The sequence below is a fragment of the Acipenser ruthenus genome, chromosome 10, assembly GCF_902713425.1.
Source record: "Acipenser ruthenus chromosome 10, fAciRut3.2 maternal haplotype, whole genome shotgun sequence".
NCBI lineage: Eukaryota > Metazoa > Chordata > Actinopteri > Acipenseriformes > Acipenseridae > Acipenser > Acipenser ruthenus.
This window is the reverse complement of record NC_081198.1, coordinates 12,634,945-12,653,189: the sequence shown is the minus strand read 5'-3', so window position 1 is coordinate 12,653,189 and position 18,245 is coordinate 12,634,945. Positions and strand designations below refer to the sequence as shown.

The following is an 18,245-nucleotide window of genomic DNA, read 5'->3' as shown; positions in this document are numbered from 1 at the left end:
ACATATACATATATATATGGAAATACAGATAATACCACTGTGTCTGTATGCTATTCATGCCAGTAGGAATGTTTATATATATATATATAAAAAAATTAAAAATTTGGCAGCTCGATATTGCTAGATGATTTCCTTAGATAGCATCTCTAGTGCCATCATGGCTGCGTAAGTTCCATTTACATTAAGATTATATATCATAAAGACAATTATGTTTATTATTTCACACTATCCCATCAATCACACAATTGGACACTTTAAGAAGTAAACCTTTAGTAGTGCTTACTGCGGTCTTTCAGGCCAAATTTTGATCACTCATACAAAACAAGAGCTATTAAATATGATACAATAACTGAAAGAGGAAAACATGTGTCTACTGCTTTCAGACTACACCCAGAAACCCACAGCAGCACACAACTTGTAAGCAGTTCAGGAACAGAAAACAAACTGCATGAATCACGCTTGCATTTCTCTAAAGGTTTAAGGACATTGTATAATTTGAAGAAAGCCTTGCTACGTCAAAATGAAGAACTACTTTTTGTTATAGACCATTTTTATTGCTACAGTATTTAGTTCTGAAGAGCAAAATCCTGCCCCATTGTCAGAGCTGCAAATTTACTTTATTTATTGTGAATACAGTGTGTAAACATGTGTCATTTTAAAACTTTCATTTCATCAACATGTTATCTTGGCATATCATCTACAAAAAATGATAAGCTGTATGCCTTTAGCCTGAACCATATCTGGCACATAAGACATAGATAAAGTAAAAAGCAGAATATAAAAGCTCAGAGTTTAACCTTTCTTGCATTATTATTATCAGAGATATAATGTTGAAGCAATTCATATTTTCTGCAGCACTGCCACCATATAAAATGAAACAGTTACCAAGCCATCAGAAATCCATGAATACCTAGAATATTTATTAAACATGCATTTCCCTTGAGCATGGACTGTTAGCATATTGAATGTTTTGGAAGCTGGCTCGTGTCTTTAAATAAACTCTCTTCTTAATGTAACTTCCACACACATTTCATCGTTTTAGTTTCTCTTGAAAATAATTCTGCGATTGGTTGTGCAAAGAGTTACTACTAGTAAATGTTTAGATAATTAATTTCTGAATGTTAGTTTTAGTGTAGATGTTTGCAAATATTTACCATGATGAGTCCTACTCAAAGGCAGCCAGAGCATTCTCTGATCAACAACCTATTCAAGACTCCTTTTCCCATGATACCTGCATGTTCAGTCTATAGGAATGTAAAAGACTGGACAGTCTTCTTATCTATACTGCCCTGGTGATATATTACACACTTAAAGTAGAGGCAATGAAGACATTCATTTGTTATTGTCATCTGCACTTTCATTTTCCTCTGACAATTTAAACAGTTACTTTTTATGAAATATAACTATAACCTTACACAGCAACTGTTTCTAAGGTATCTATTCACTTTATAAGCAACACTGACTTACACCAGGAACCTGCACCTTTAACATAAATAAAGTGTGCACAACTTATTGCTGCTTTTCCCAAATCAAAATAAATCAATTTGAAGCCCCATGCTCTGGTTCAGAGTAGCATGTTCATTACAGCTGACAAACACAAATTCAGAAAAGAACATATGGGAACTACAATGTCATACCTTTATTTTCAGAAGCAGGACATTCCACCTGCAGTACAAGATCAAAGGTTCTTGCAGGGTTCTCGCTGTTAGGGCAAGCAAATCACACAAGACGACTGGTTACACACCTTATCATACATTGACTTAGAAACATTTATATGCCAGTAGCCCTGACTTTACTGTAAGACGGGTGGTTGAAACACAATAATTTTGTTCGACAAATGTATGTAAAATTCAGGACACCCAGGCAAAACTGGCAAGACCATTGGTAGGCATTTGTAAAGTATTCTTTAAATTACATAGAGCAAAGAGCAAATATCAAACTACAAGCATTTCAAACCAACAGAGATCTCCTGCCAATCAATATATAATATAATATATATATATATATATATATATATATATATATATATATACACACACACACACACACACACGGAACGTTGTTATGAAGGTTTTATGTGTTTTTTTTTGTTTTTTTTTTGTTTGTTTTAGCGTACTGTAACTTGTAAATAACAACCTAAATGCTAGTTAAATAAGTAATGACAGTTAAGTGAGCCACAATGTAACCAATGTAATCTATAGTATATGTGTTTAAATATAAATCATTTTAGCAACAACTGATCCAGACCTTTTTCTACTCTGACTAATAGGACTGGTGACATCTGATTTTGGGGTGTTTTAAAGGCTTTGGGCCTACAGCACGTACATTATTAATTAAAACTTTTGCGTTCAGTTTTAATGAATGAGTCACTGACAACAATGTACATGTTGTCTACAATTAGAATATGCAAAATCCTGAATTTTCGTAAGCACTACGAGTTTTGTTTTTGAAAGCATTGTATCTCAGTGACATTCACACACACATACACAGTGCCGTACCGTGTAGGTTATTATTACTGCACCGCTTCGTACTTACTTAATTCTGCTGTCCATGGCTTACAACATCTCCACTCCTCCAGACCGGCTTGTTTTACTGCTGTCTGAATCCACGAAGACTCGACTGTAAATGTTTCGTTTCGAACCCGTTTTGCGTCGAGTGGCTTGCATGTGTTTTTAGACTTCGTGGTAATATGTCATGTTGTGCTTCCTTTGATTACTGCTTTAACCGGTTTGCTTGTGTTTCAGTTCCATACAGCTACTCAGTACAGAAACCAGGAAGTAGAGCTGGAGCTTTAGTGACGTCATTCCTTTGCTAATACCTGATTTTAGGAAGCAGGCCAGAACTGAAGAGTATTGTGTGTGTGTTCCAGTGATACATTCACACAACTAAAGAGCCACTAAAACCACACGCTGTGCTCTTCGTGCGCCTGACACATCTGCTGATCACTAACTTATACAAAAGTAAGAACGCTTCATTGTGTCTATTTTTAATGTTTTAATGGTCGTGTCGTGTAGACGTCTATTATACGATAATGACTGTTTTTTGCGTATGACCCCTCCCATGTCTAGTATGATGCGTATGATGGTTTAATAGTGTTAGGGTACCATTATTTGTGTTAAGCTTGTGTATGTAAATATGCGTTCTAGAATGAAAACATATTAATTTAGTTCTTATTTTTTTATTATTATAAAGTGTAGGCTTCCAGCTTATCAAGCTCTGTACTACAGTATCTCAGTACCACTTCCAATGAATTAAAATACAGGACAAACCTTGGGATCAGCTGATCCCCAAGTCCAGAACAAACTTCAGGGTTAAACTGAGCATTTCTTCAAAAATGACAATGAGTGGGAGAGCGGACAGCTTATATATAGGAGTGCTACATTTCTATGCAACATGTTTCTGTCAGTTTTAATGTATTTGTGGCAGAGCGAAAGCCCGAAATGTAAATAGTGTGTGTGTGTGGTGTGTGTGTATATATATATATATATATATATATATATATATATATATAGGTTTGGCAGGGAGGGTGTTAAAGTCTTCCCTGCCAGAATACATGTGGGAATGTGGCTGGAGCCTTAATTGAATGGTTGATGGTTAATTAGGCTCCAGCCACATGGGATATAAGTAGGGTATTCTGATTTTTGGTACATTACCCCAACTTTTCTACTCTCCTTTAAGAATTAAATTGATACCTGTTAAGCCGTTCCTGTATCTCAATCACAACTGAGAAACATGTTAACAGTAAAACAACTAAATTGGCTTTTAAATTGGCTAAGCCTGAATTTTTGATTTACAAGCAGAATGTACAAAACAAGATCACATGTTAATAAGCTACTAATCTTTATTAAAGCAATAATGAAAAATAAAATGTTTTTTGCTGGACACACTTTATTACAATAGTTCTGCGTGACTGTATTTACATTAATAAAGAGGAGTCGCTTTTGCTTTGAAATAAAAATGTAAGACTTACGATTTAAAAGCTAATTTAGTTGTTTCATAGACAAACCCCATAAATTAAATCAATTTTACTATTAATACGTTTCTCAGTTGTGATTGAGATACACAAAAGGCTTAACAGGTATCAGTTGCATTTTAAAGGAGAGTAGAAAAGACAGCTGATAACACCAAAAATCAGAAACCCTAGATATAAGGGAAGAAAAATCCTTTGTATTTATTATTATTATTATTATTATTTATTTCTTAGCAGACGCCCTTATCCAGGGCGACTTACAATCGTAAGCAAATACATTTCAAGTGTTACAATACAAGTAATACAATAAGAGCAAGAAATACAATAACTTTTGTTCAAGTGTGACAAACCACAATTCAATAATACAGCAGATAATAGTGATAGTTACATCAGGATATGATTAAATAGTGATAGTTATATCAGGATATGATTAAATACAAAATACTACAGGTTAAACACTTGGCAGATTACAGTATTCTGAAGTACAGGATTAAATGCAGTAAAATAGGGGGCAGATAAGAGCAAAATAAAGCACATTTACATGAAGGGTGATAGTGTCCCAGGATACAAACAGAGGAGTTCTACAGGTGCTCTTTGAAGAGGTGAGTCTTAAGGAGGCGTGGAGATGTGCTGGGAATAAGAGAGGCAGGGGTCCAGGGTGACTCCAAGGTTCTTAGCGGAGGAAGAGGGAGAGAGTGTGGTAGGTTCCAGAGGAACAGAGATAGAGAGATCAGAGGAGGGGGAGGAGGGAAAGAAAATGAGGTCAGATTTATAAGTGGTTGGTGTTTGAGAGGAGTGCTGGTGAGTTGTTGTCCTGCAACCCTCACTGTCCCTGCCTCAGCCGGAGTGCCCTGTCCTGTGACCTACACTGTAGCTGCCGGAGAGCGCCGTACTGTGGCTTGCACTGCAGCTGTGAGTGTGCCCCATACCATGGCTTGTGCTGCCACAGCCAGAGTACTCTGCATCGTGCCCACCACCGGAGTACCTAGTCCCGCCACCGCCCCTGTCAGAGTGCCCAGAGCCACCGCTCCTGCCAGAGTGCCCCATGTCGTTGCCACTTTCGCCACCGCTGGTGGGCCCAGCACAGCTACCACCGCCAGAGGGCCCACCACAGCTGCCAGCTTCGCCACCGCCGGAGGGCCCTTGGTGTTGGTGTTTCAAGGGGGGAGGTGGCCAGTTGCGGCCATGTGTGCTGCACACATGAGGGGAGGTGCGTGGCAGGGTGAAAGCCCTAAATGTAAATAGAGTGTGTGTGTGCTTGTGTGTGAGTGTGTGTGTGTGTGTGTGTGTATATATATATATATATATATATATATATATATAATTTATAGGCAGGGAAGGGGTTGAAATCCTCCCTGCCAGAATATATGTGAGACAGTGGCTGGAGCCTTAATTGCATGATTGCTGGTTAATTAGGCTCCAGCCACATGGGATATAAAGGAGGAGAAATGCCTTGTTAGTGGTTGGTGTTTGAGAGGAGTGCTTTTTATATGCCTTTTATTTTGGCCCTGTTTATTTGTTTGTGTGTTTTTGTTTGTTGGTTAATAAACGTGTGCCCCAGCTCTTTAAACTGTAGCTTTCTGGACTCTGAGTCTCATTCCTGACGCTATCCTGTTAGGGTTGATTTACACATTCAGAATTTATGTGGAATATTTAATTACATATACAATAAAAACTTCCTGTTTAATACATTGAAAATACACATCAATGAAGTTGATTAATATCTGAAACAAAAACAGATTGGAAATGTGAAAAGACACCAAGTTATCAAAAGTGCCCAGCTATTTAAAGTGGAGATATCAAAAACACAAGCCAAGTTTCAAGAAACCATTGGGGTAACCTTGCCCAGCACAAAGCAAATAGGCACAACTGTAAAACCGATGGAGGCCAAGGTTGACCCAATTGTTTCTTCTAACTTGTATCAAAAACACAAGCTAAGTTGGAAGAAACAATTGGGGCAACCTGGGCCAGCACCAAGCAAATAGGCACAACTGTAAAAAGGTGGGGGTCAAGGTTGCCCCAATTGTTTCTACTAACTTGGCTTGTGTTTTTGATGCAAGTTCGATCTGCTTTTACAGTTGTGCCTTGGTGCTGGCCAAGGGTGACCCGATTGTTTCTTGAAACTTGGCTTGTAACAAGTTAATCGTCATTGAGACTCGGATGTCCTGTAATATACATATGCATGGATAAAACTGTTTGTTGTTTTTGCTTGCGATGCGTGCGACTAGTCAGTTTTAAAATATCAATAAATCATTTACTATAAATGTACAGACGTCAAAATAAATGTGTTCCCTAGTATATTCCCATGTTGACAAAACAAGTTAATTGTCATTAAACTCGGATGTCCTGTAATATACATATGTGTGGATTAGTGCCTGGGGTCTGCAAAAACAATACATAAGAAGAAGGAGGACATTTTTAAACATTACTTTGCTGACTTATTTCTCTTACTGTATGACAGGTATTTACTTTTTTTCTACATTTCACCTAAGAGTGTTGGGGACTACAAATTTAAAGTGAAATGGTGCTTTTGGCTGATTTACTTTTGCTGCAACAAAATACCCTGAAAACACATAAACTATTCTTGCTGTATAGTCTGGCAGTTCTCGCACTTCGCTGATCGCTGGTAACTTGACACTACCGTTCCTCTCAATAACAGGTTAGTAAACAATCACTGGAGTAACTACAGTCCTCTAGGGCATGAGACTGATGCACTGTGTCTGGTGCAATCAAGGACATCTTAAAACCTAACTGCCGACTATCCAGAGGCATTTAAACCAACGGAACTGGTTAGGTACTATCTTGCAGACTCCCGTTACTACTGTCTTCCTTACTAAACACAGGACAATACACCGTAGGGTCCAGGGTACTTTTAGTTCGTTGTACTTGACCAATGGTCCAAAATACTGCAGTCTGGATTGTTTGAACAAACATTTATTTATTTGACCATATTTTTTTATCAAACAAGTACAATCACAGAAATAGTTTGTTGTTATGAAAATTATGGAACCAGACATAAATGTGGGGTTGACCTTTGCACTTGAATGTATAAGTATATGGGCATTTAAAACTAGGGCAGTAAAAAACAGAAAAATCAGCCAGAACACTAGTGTGGTGTACAGTCAAATGACAAGGTGAAAATTCCTCACATGTAAACCGTGTTTATTTTTGTGATTTATTTTATGCAAATAGGTTATTTGTTTTGTACGGGTACTTGTTCTCATTCACTTACATATTCTACAGTATAAATTTACGTAATTATTCCATCAACTACATCAATAAGAGTATTTATCTTATTTAATGGTGTTAACTTTAGTACTTTATAAATGTTCAATAGTTTTGGTTAAATGTGTGTTACCTAAACCCAGGAAATTGTTAGTTTTCAGCCTTGATTTAAATACTTGTTTTCCATGTGAGAATGTGGCTGGAATTGAAGAAACCTGACCTTGATTGGTGGTCCAATTAATTAATTACATATTCAACTTGTGTTAAATGATGCAGGCGTGTAATAGGCTACATCTACAAGGCTGTCAGTTGTGTAGAGGCTTGGGCTTTGGAAGGAGCAGCAGTGAGTTTGACTGTGTAGTAAAAAAATACATAAAATATAAAAAATTACATTAAATATATTTAAAAAAAGAAAAGTGCTTACTATCATCACTATTTCAACAGATGCCTGATTTCCTGCCTTTTTGCTTAATCGCTTTTTCCTAACCTTTACAAGCCACCATGGGGTACCAGGATAGCACTGATTCATCCTGGGGAGTTTGAAAGTTGTATAAATTGTTATGGAGAGATGACCGTTCCTCAATAACTACCTTCTCCAGAAGGGTCTGTAGCCTTTCAATATATTCTTGACAAATGAGAATATTAACCCACCTAAAAAATATTTATATTTTGGTAAACCATTTTGTTGAAAGTGATGATATGCTATCATTTTCAAGCTGTTTCCATGACAACCTTTTTTGTGCCTTTTAAAATCTGTCTGCCCCCCTCCTTGTCTTACAAATTTTACCATCTTTATGATCTTATTATCATGATTTAATAACAAAGTTTTCTAAGTATTTTTTATAAAATATAAAGTAATTGTATTTCATTTGTATTGTACATTGTGCTTTGAGATACTTTTTCTATGAAAGGCGGTATATAAATAAAATTTGGTTTGATTTGGAGATAATGTATTGCACAAATCCTATGTGTAGCAGTTAGGTTTAAATATAATATTGTTGTACTAAAATACAATATAATTTACTGTACTGTAAAGAGTTCAGTTTTAAAACAAAGAACCAGTATGATTTCTGGTCATATATTGCCCTATTAAAAATCTGTCAACTTCTGTTTATCATGAGGACATTACCAAAGATAGCTTGCAGCCATAGTTACCCTTGCTAGTATTTAAAGGATGTTTATACTCTGTGCATCTAAAAAAAAAAAAAAAAAGAGCATATTCAGATATAATCACCTTTTCATTTCAGTGTTGTGTTGGATAGGGTACAGTATTTAATTTTTAAAGCTACTGCTTTCTTTTCTACTACTAGTCTAAATATAAAACTGATGTGCTATCTCTTAATTAACCTGACTGGCTGTTGCTGTTTGCTATTTGACATTCTAGAATTGACATTTTCTACTTTGTATTTCTTTTTTTCACACCAGGCCAAGAAAGATTTCATTTTGCATTAAAAATCCAACAGTGCATAGTAATAAATAAGTAGTGATCTGGAACTGTTATGATCCTTACCCAAAGGTCAACAGTCTCAGAAGGCTAAAGCCACATGCTTATATTCTGTCTGGAAAGAGTAATGCAGCTTGATGGGAAATAATCTGAAGGTCTGTGGCAGATACAGTCATTTAAATAAATGCATTCTATTGGTTTTGGCAACAATATCTTATTTTCTTTTTTACATCTCTAATGAGGTGAATATGGATAACAATGCTACTGTCAGACCTGGTCTCAATTCGAATTATAATTACAGCATCATTGTGTGTTGAAATGACAGTCACAATGCTAGTTTGTTCAATTAAAAGTATGCTGCAGTAATTAAAATTATAATTCTAATTACACTAAAGTAATAAACAACATCACACATTGACATGTTTACTCTATAATCACAGGTGCAAATACAGAAACATACTATTTAACTTATTTTTTTCTTCAAACAAATATGGTCACCAAACGTGGTTGAAAATACAAGAATAATGATCGAATGACAAATAAATGCATAATTTAACTAATTGCAATGAATTACTAATTGCACAATTTGGCTACTGGAATCTGATATATTTATGTTTTTTTTTGTTTTGTTTTGTTTTTCTTGTTGAACAGGATGGGCACAGTAAAAAAATATCAAAAGTATGCTGTTTGAACCCTTGTAAAGTGTCTTTTTGTAAGAAACTATTGTAATAGTTGCTTATCAGCAAGCTGGTTTTTGATGTAAAAAATTAAAACATTTGTATGCATACCATACCGGATTCATTTGAGAATTACGAATGTTAACGTATCGTAACGTATATACATTGACATAACTCAATCACCAAAAACACTTATACAGCCATTTTAACTGTTGAAGTCACGTCACCTATTACAAAAAACCCGCGACTCTCAATAAAAAATAAACAGACTTGGCAACTATGACGGATAATCCGACCCAGCAAAACTCCGACCTTGGACTTTAGTGTTTTAGCATGCGCCAGACAGGGTCGTGTGAATGTGATGTACTGTGCGAGCTCAGTTAGGCTATTTGCATGCAAGTGGTTTGGTCGTGCACATCATTAAACCGTTTGCCTATAGTCTGAGCGAAGACCAGACATACTACTTTTTGTAGTAAGAGAAGTAGAGTAGCAAAAAACAAACAAACAAACAAAAAAAAAATCTATAAGCGAAAGATACTGACTGTTTTTTTTTGTCATTTTAAATATCCTTCTTTGCTTTGTAACTAATAAATAATAATAATAGTACCCATGCACTAAATGCATATTGCAGGCTTTCATGCAAGCATCGCAAAGCATTGTAAAATAATACAACAATGTTATGATCAAATCAGTACAGGGAAGTAAAGGGGTGATCTCTCCAGACATATCCATAACTGCAGTGTCAAAGGACAAATGGCCATTCATGCTATTGCTTAAAAAGTTGCTGCTGTTGGTTTCTATCTACCTGTTCAGTCCTGCACTTCCTGTTTTTTCTTCTTCTGTCCCAGTTTTCTATGTGCTTCCTCTATTTTGTCATACAACACCTTTTATTAAATTATTTTTTGATCCACATTTTAAAACTGTACCCGCCCACACATAGGGTGGGTTTATCAAAAGCCTTAGTACTTTGAGAGAACACAGCATCATTTCATAGTGCCTTGGGGCTCTGAACAGTAATGACTTATCTTGTTACAGCGTATTGCAGTTTTATAGCAAGTCTACTGAAAGACTTCAGAAATGCAGTGTAACACAGTGGAAAATGCACAATGCACAAACAGTGCCAGCTTCACTATGGAAAGCCTAGATGCTGTCTGTAATGACAAGGCATGCCACGAATAAGCCTGAGGCTTTTCCTTAAAAAGCTGAGTCTCATAGACTAAATCTGAACATCTTCGATTTGAACTTGATTAAGACATGCTCTATGCTTAAGCATTGGTCCAGGAAGTACAGAATGAGGAATAACTTCAACCTGTCAACACATCTTATATACATTTGGTGATTTATGAGATAATCATTACCTGAGCTCTACTTACTTAATAGCAGTGGTAATACTGGGGAAAAAATAATGGCTGTACCTTTTTCATAAAAAAAAAAAGCTGGGAATAAATATATATCTCATATAAACACTGTAGGTAAAGTTATAAAGTGGAACTTGCATTCAGTACTGTAAGTGTACAAATATTGAGACCATCAAGGGAGGTGTTGGAAGGTTAAGGATGGCTTGGTTGAAGTGACAGTGCATGGGCTCTTAACTCCCTGGCAGAGGCTGATTTGTGACAGATACCTTAATATGATACTGAACACTGTCTCTTAAGTGAGGGCTACTGAATTCCTTTATATAGGCTGTATGGTCAAACATCATGATGAGCATTACGACATCTATGAGAAGAAAATGGCCTTTTCAGACTCCCACACAATATTTCAAGAGGCTTTCATTTGTCATCACAAGAACATAGGGAAAAAAATAAAGATACTGCTTTTATATATAATTGTACCTATGTAACCCAGCTGAGATTAGCAGGTTGGGAATTTGAATGTCTAGTTTGTGTTTGATCTGAAGGTCTGTTGCAGATACAGTCATCTAAATAAATGCATTCTATTGGTTTTGGCAACAATATCTTATTTTCTTTTTTACATCTTTAATGAGGTGAATATGGATAACAATGCTATTGTCAGACCTGGTCTCAATTCGAATTATAATTACAGCATCATTGTGTGTTGAAATGACAGTCACAATGCTAGTTTGTTCAATTAAAAGTATGCTGCAGTAATTAAAATTATAATTCTAATTACACTAAAGTAATAAACAACATCACACATTGACATGTTTACTCTATAATCACAGGTGCAAATACAGAAACATACTATTTAACTTATTTTTTTCTTCAAACAAATATGGTCACCAAACGTGGTTGAAAATACAAGAATAATGATCGAATGACAAATAAATGCATAATTTAACTAATTGCAATGAATTACTAATTGCACAATTTGGCTACTGGAATCTGATATATTTATGTTTTTTTTTTGTTTTGTTTTGTTTTGTTTTTCTTGTTGAACAGCATGGGCACAGTAAAAAAAATATCAAAAGTATGCTGTTTGAACCCTTGTAAAGTGTCTCTCGTGGTTAGTTTATAGTAGTGGTCAACTAAACCAACACAGTAAAAATAAATCCACATTTGATTTGTTTCATATTATCCAATGCCTGAATTGTCACTTTTCCAATTTTACAAAAGGCCTTCCTACAATTTGACCCCATATTGAGTCTGTCAAAATATTATATGTCAAATATAAAATATTATGTATGGTCTACCCCATGTCTGTTTTATAATAAACTTGATAATCCTAGTTTTTTTTTCTCCAAACTTGATAAGTTTGTGCTGCTCTTGTAAATGAGCCGTGTTTGTTTTAAAGAAAACACTTTGCTGTAACACTGAACCTCCAAATTGGTACTGTACAAGCCGAGGGTTTAGCTGCTAGATTCATACGCATTAAATTGCTTGCAACGTTTTTACTGTAATCTGTTATCCTGAAAGGTTAACAAAAACAGAATAGCCATATCGATCTATACATAGACCAATTTAAAGACAGGAAGGGACTGGGACACAGCGGTCGTAAGTGTAGCTTGCTGCTTGTGATATAGAGGTAGGGCTTTAATGCTGTCATTTACTTTGAATGTAAAACATGTACATTTTGTTTCAGGAACATTTTAATAATATATATATTGCCCATATTATTATGTATTATAGTACAGAGACATGGCATGTTAATAAAAATATGCACTGAAGCATCACTTTCCCGTAGGTGTATGTGACTGAAAGTAGATTAGATATTTGTTCCATTTGGTCATGCAGTGTGGGCCTTTGTATTAAAAGCTTGGAGCTGGTCAGTTCACACAAACAAAAGGCTGCATTCTTACATACATCTAGTCCAAATCACAGATAGAAAGATCCTCTTTGCTTCTGTTTTATGCACATTATCTACAAAGCTGTGTTACTTCAGACTGCTTTACACGTACTTAAAAGTAAGCATAACAAGTACACCCCTTTATATTCATCCATCACTGTGTAAGGGATTAATAGTGTATTTGAAGTAAAACCACACAGGTGCATTCTCATGAGAATGCATTCAGGTATTTCTGTTGCATTTTATTTTCCTATTTCTTTTCCTTAGGAGGCCCTCACTTCTGATGTGAATCATCCACTATTCTTTCTGTTGAAAACCTAGTTTAACAGGGTACTTTCCCGTTAAAGAAATCTTATGAAAAACATGTAATATTGATTATCACTCCAGGTCCTCCTTGAAAACTGATTAAATGTATTGGGAGGAACCTTTTAAAATATAAAAAGCTTTTTTGTTTGTTTTCTAGGCTGGGCAACAGACATATGTAGACCCTGCAACTGGTTATCTGGTGTTTACCTAACATGCCGACCTTCAGAGAGGGAAATGTTGTGGTTTTGCATCCAGACGTACGTATATCAGTATAATGTGTTTGAGAATAAAGACCCTTCCTGGGTCTACAACAGTCAAAGAAAGAGAGAAAAAGCAAACAAACATAACTAGCAACCATTTTTGACATTGTTGGTAGATGTAGAGGCTGCACAATGTTATGCAGTTAACCCTAAAAATGTCCCAGTATTCAGTTATATTTTCTTTTTAATAAACTTTTTTTCTACTCTCTCAACAGTGTCCATATGGACAAGTCAATGTGAAGGACCCAGCCAAAAAGAAGCATTTTAATTAGCTCTTTTACATATGACGAAGGAGTTACATCTGAACTGAATGCTTTCCACATCTTACAACAATAGAAGAAACAGTGAAGAAACCTGAAATAAAGATAAATGACAAACACTTTTAAATTAATTGTCACACTATAATAGTACTTAATCAAAAGATTAAGCTGTGATTTACAGTGCACATTTCTTGAACACCCAAAAGTCAAATACATTTACATTCATTACAAAAGCTGTGTTATAAATAAATGCAATTGACTCTGCACTACTTGTGTGTTTTCCTGGTGATTTCCTGATTCCCGATGACAGCCAAATAACAGTACTGTACAGTTCTACACAGCACCTAAAAACATCAACAAATGAGCTCTGTCTGCAAACATCCTACTTTATCCATCTATTCCCACACAATATTTCTCATTCTAGAATGAATCACTCATTGCTAAACCACTTGCATGTTGCTGTTGGCATTGCATAAAAATGAGCTCCAAAAGAATACATGGATACAGTTTTTAAGGAAAATACTGTTAACAGCAACACCCAATTACCAATCCTAGTAATATGTATATTGTTGACCCTATATCAGTCCATGGGAACATCCTTAAACACCAAGATGGTCCCCCTATTGAAAAATTGTTAAATTATGAGACTTGCGAAATGGAGCTTCCATTCTGCCACACTCAAAGCTGGCATATATATGACCTATTTTCCTGTGCAAGTGACAGTCCATTGTTGCTTGTGTTTTCCCAGTTTCAGTTCCAGGTGGGTCGCAAGCTAATTGCTTACTCAGAAGCAAACACAGCATCAACAAGGAGCTTCTTGATCCCTGCCCTGCTGAAGAGGACAGGTTTCTTCGATGCATAGTCACTGCAGATGAGAATTGTGTTTATTCCTTTAAACTCTGAATCGATGCAACAGAGCATGCAGTAGCAACATTCTTTCTGGATAGCAAAGGTGTCATACCCATCAGCTACCTGGTCCACTTACAATGGCTGTGTTTGTTTGCCTTGGGACTGAGCTGTCACAATAACTAGCTAGATGCATTGCCGTTCGTCTTCATGTAAGGGACTGCTAAGAACTGCTAAGTGTCCTTACCATCATTTATGTGGTAGTAACTGAGGATCATGTTGTCTGCTAAAAGTGCCAGGCTCCATCAAACGAACGCACAGACATGCCTTTATACTTACTAAGTGAGCTACCAGCGACGGCTGATTACAGATGCACGCACTCTTTAAGATGGCTAGCCAATGTAATGTGTCTATAGTGCTAATGCATTCTTTGACTAATTATGTTCCAGAAAATATATCCTGCAGTTGTTGTTTATTCTAAACCCCTGAAAATACTGCATTTATTCATTTTTAGTACAGTGTAAACATAATGTACAACTCGTCAGACTTCCCATCAGTTGGTAAGCCTGTCTAGAATTGTAGTAAGCAAACCAATTTGGCACATACTATCTTAAAAGAAAGAACAAAAAAAAACAGCTGTGGATTTCATAGTGGAATCTGCTGTTATTAATAGAGGGAGGTATTCCCGGGTTGTTTTAATGGTGAGTTGGTCTTAATATCAAGATAGTCACAAGGAGGGAGTTTACTGCATAGACTTTAACTGTTGAATCTTGGTTTCACCTTTATGAAATGTTCATGGGTCATATAAGAACCACAGGAACTTGAAATGCACAAGATTGAGGATGGATAACATTGTTGGGGCAGGGTAGGTTTTCTGGTAAGGTAGTGCCCTTGGAATACCTTGGCATGGTCATCTTTAATGTCTGCTAAACATGGCTTCATTGAAAACAGCAAACATGCATAATATATTCTGGAGGTGTTTCAGCTATATTACCAACCTCTGTGACATATAGCATACCACACCCACTTCATGTTATATACCAACAGTTTATTTAAACAGGAGTCTATCTCAAAAAGAGCAGATCTCAAAAAGCACCCGCGTCTCCAGCAAACAAAGGGAATTGTGTAAGTTGAAAGTTATGATACAACCTAAACTGTTATGTTAATAGCAGCCTGACAATCAGAAGAAACAAACTTGAAGTTTTAAAGTTCGATCAGTATGGTTATGTCAGTGTCTATAGGCTGTTGTCAGGAAAAGCTATAATGTTTCATGATGATTGTTTGCAGCATGCAAATTTAGTATTAACATGCATTATTAATCAGGCCGGTATATATTGAAATGTTTAATTGTATATGTGATGATGTGATGTAAATGGGGTAATGCCTGTTCATATATATCTATATATGAACAGGGGATTATATATATGGTTTAGTTTATCTTTAACACAGTACATGTCTTGTTCAGTCATGATATTAGTTGTTTAGTGGTTCCACTCCCACCTCCTTCAATATTTTGCGGCTGAACACTTTTTCTTGAAAAACAAGACCTTTATTTTTAAATAGGCTATAATATATGCTAGGCTTTGTGGTTTGTTTAGAACACATTTGCCATATTTTCGGTTTATTTAAATGTATAAAGTCAGCTTTGTTATGGCACTATAAGAATTTGATTATTGTATTTTAAATCTTGTTTACATTGTAAGAGTTTATACTGTTTTACAGTCAGCTCTTTTCACTGTCATAATTGTGACATATAATAATAATAACATTATTATTATTATTATTATTATTATTATTATTATTATTATTATTTGCAATGTATTTGTTAAATCTCAGTAATTATTTTATTTAAAAATATATGCTACTGCAGCATTATAATATAAACAAAAATGATTTACACGTATGACAATCCAAATAATATCTATAAAAACACTGTGTGATAAGGATTGTATTAATAGGAAAATACCAAGTGCAGTGAGTCTTCAGAATACTATTGCACTGCTGTCCTTAATATCTATGTTTCGTGTGTGTATTAGAAAACAAATGCCTCAAATTCGCTCGCGCGTTAATAATCCAGATTAACCTAGCCATTTCAGGGCCCTATTCAAAATATAACATTATCAAAAACTCTTTTATTGTCATGAATATGTTGAAGCCCCATAAAAATGTAATCTTACTTTTTGAGCATATTTTTTGGACATGGCCCCAAATACATACTTTGGTACAATAATATCCTACAGTTTATATCTATGGGTATTAAGGAGATCCCGAAGCTTGAATGAATAGCCTACCTCTTTGTACAGCGCTCGTTGTCAATTATATCTCATTCAACAGCAAACCAGGTGATGGGGAATATTCAACCGCCCTTCTTGTCTAAATAATCCCATTCACTGAATGAGAGAACACAATTCTGTAAATTAAGGATTGTATTTGTTAGAATCCATGCGAGAGTTATGTTGAATCCAATTTCCCGTGTTCCAAAAAAAAAAACAACAACGACGAAGTTTAAATTTAAATATAAATTCTAGCACGAGAAGCAAATCCCAAAACTGGTAGTAATAAATGTAACATGTTTATACGTTGTAGTGCATTTATCTCTTTATTTCTTTCAGTTAAATTGAAATGTTAGCAATTCACTATGTAGGGCCTACTCATATAAACACAGAAAAAAAATAAAATAAACAAAACTCAAATTTTAACCACCAAGGACTCATATGTCTTAAAGAAATATAATTGAATACGAAAATTGAGATTTGCCTTTTGAACTCATCGGTTTATTTTTTTTAACTTGTTTTTAATTTTAAATGCTCAACAAACCCAATGTAATCAATCAAATATGCCCACCATGACCAGGTAAAGCCATTGAGAAGAATTTTTTTTTTTTTTTTTACAATGGCGACCAGGCCAAAATCAGAAGCGGCTATACAGTAGCCTAATAAAAAAAAAAATACAGAGTATTCTTTAACCAGAAACCAGAAACATAGACCTACAGTGTAAGTCTAGAATATGAAATGTAAATGTTTTAAATTGTTGAGTCCGACATTTAGGCAAAATCATATGCATTTCCATCCTAATTTTGTATATATAGGCTACTATACTGTAGTTGTTGAACTAAAGTCGATAGCGTATTACCCAAGAAGACTATTATAGTACAGCCCACTGTGCTTTTTAGAAAATATATGTCGCTTGTTTAAATATTAAACTGCGTCAGTCATTTTACCATTTTTGCCTGAGGGCTGTACACTACTTGTTATGACATCTCCTAATTGGGATCCCAAGGTGATAAATGGGCCAATGAATCGAGACTATGTCGTCTTGGCAAATTAACGAGTGGACTGCAAAATCACTATGTATAGTCTGCAAAAATAAAGCCAATATGCAAACCATCTATTTAAAAATCAAACTGCTGTCAGGTTTACTTGCTTTCACTCATTCTTTCCTGGCAAAATAATGGTCAATAAATCGGCTGCATAACACCAATAGCGTAAATTCTAAATAATTATATAGCTATATAACCCCTAAATATATATTTAAACCAATTCCATTAAATTAAAAAAAAAAAAAATTCCTCATTCATTATATGACTACATATAGCTTAGCCTAATAAGTAGACGGTTGTCTGAAATGTAGGATGGTGTTAAGCGAAATTGTCTATAATACAGTCTGCCTACGTACGCTAACAGATTTATCGTTATTGGATTCCATACGTTGCATACATATGAAATCAAAATCTAACAATAACGTTTTTTGATTTGTTTAATTCTATTCATGTACTTTTTCTATTTTGTCTGTATCTTGTATTATCGTAGTTATATATTGGACGTTCATGAGTTGGAATAGGCCTATGAATAAATAGGCTAGCCTAAAAAAAAAATCTAAAACATATTTCCATATATTTGTATATGCTTTTGGAATCTTAATGCTTAAAATGGCAAAGGCAATCAACTTTAGCTTACCCAACGCTGATGTTATTCAGCCTGCAGTATATTCTTACACTAAGTTATATGTAAA

At 35.2% G+C, this 18,245-nt stretch overlaps 1 protein-coding gene and 1 long non-coding RNA gene across 6 annotated transcripts in view; one reads left to right on the top strand and one right to left on the bottom strand.

Moving 5' to 3' along the window:
* The window catches only part of LOC117400899 (DENN domain-containing protein 1B-like), a 93,837-nt gene extending 91,010 nt beyond the window's left edge, over positions 1–2,827 (bottom strand). For 4 of the 5 annotated variants that reach the window (XM_034001251.3, XM_059031787.1, XM_059031788.1 and 1 more), the window contains exons 1-2: positions 2,536–2,825; positions 1,638–1,702 (exon numbers count right to left, since the gene is read on the bottom strand). In XM_034001251.3, coding sequence (XP_033857142.3) covers positions 1,638–1,702; positions 2,536–2,552 — 82 coding nt within the window. In that variant the 5' untranslated portion in view covers positions 2,553–2,825. Of the gene's footprint in view, positions 1–1,637; positions 1,703–2,535 lie in introns of all 5 variants that reach the window. The other variant, XM_059031789.1, reaches the window with a different exon arrangement.
* A 6-nt stretch (positions 2,828–2,833) lies between these two features.
* LOC117400911 (uncharacterized) lies at positions 2,834–13,654 on the top strand. The gene is made up of 3 exons (XR_004544280.2): positions 2,834–2,960; positions 13,026–13,125; positions 13,344–13,654. It is a non-coding gene; the product is annotated as an uncharacterized LOC117400911 (long non-coding RNA).
* The last annotated feature ends 4,591 nt before the right edge of the window (positions 13,655–18,245 follow it).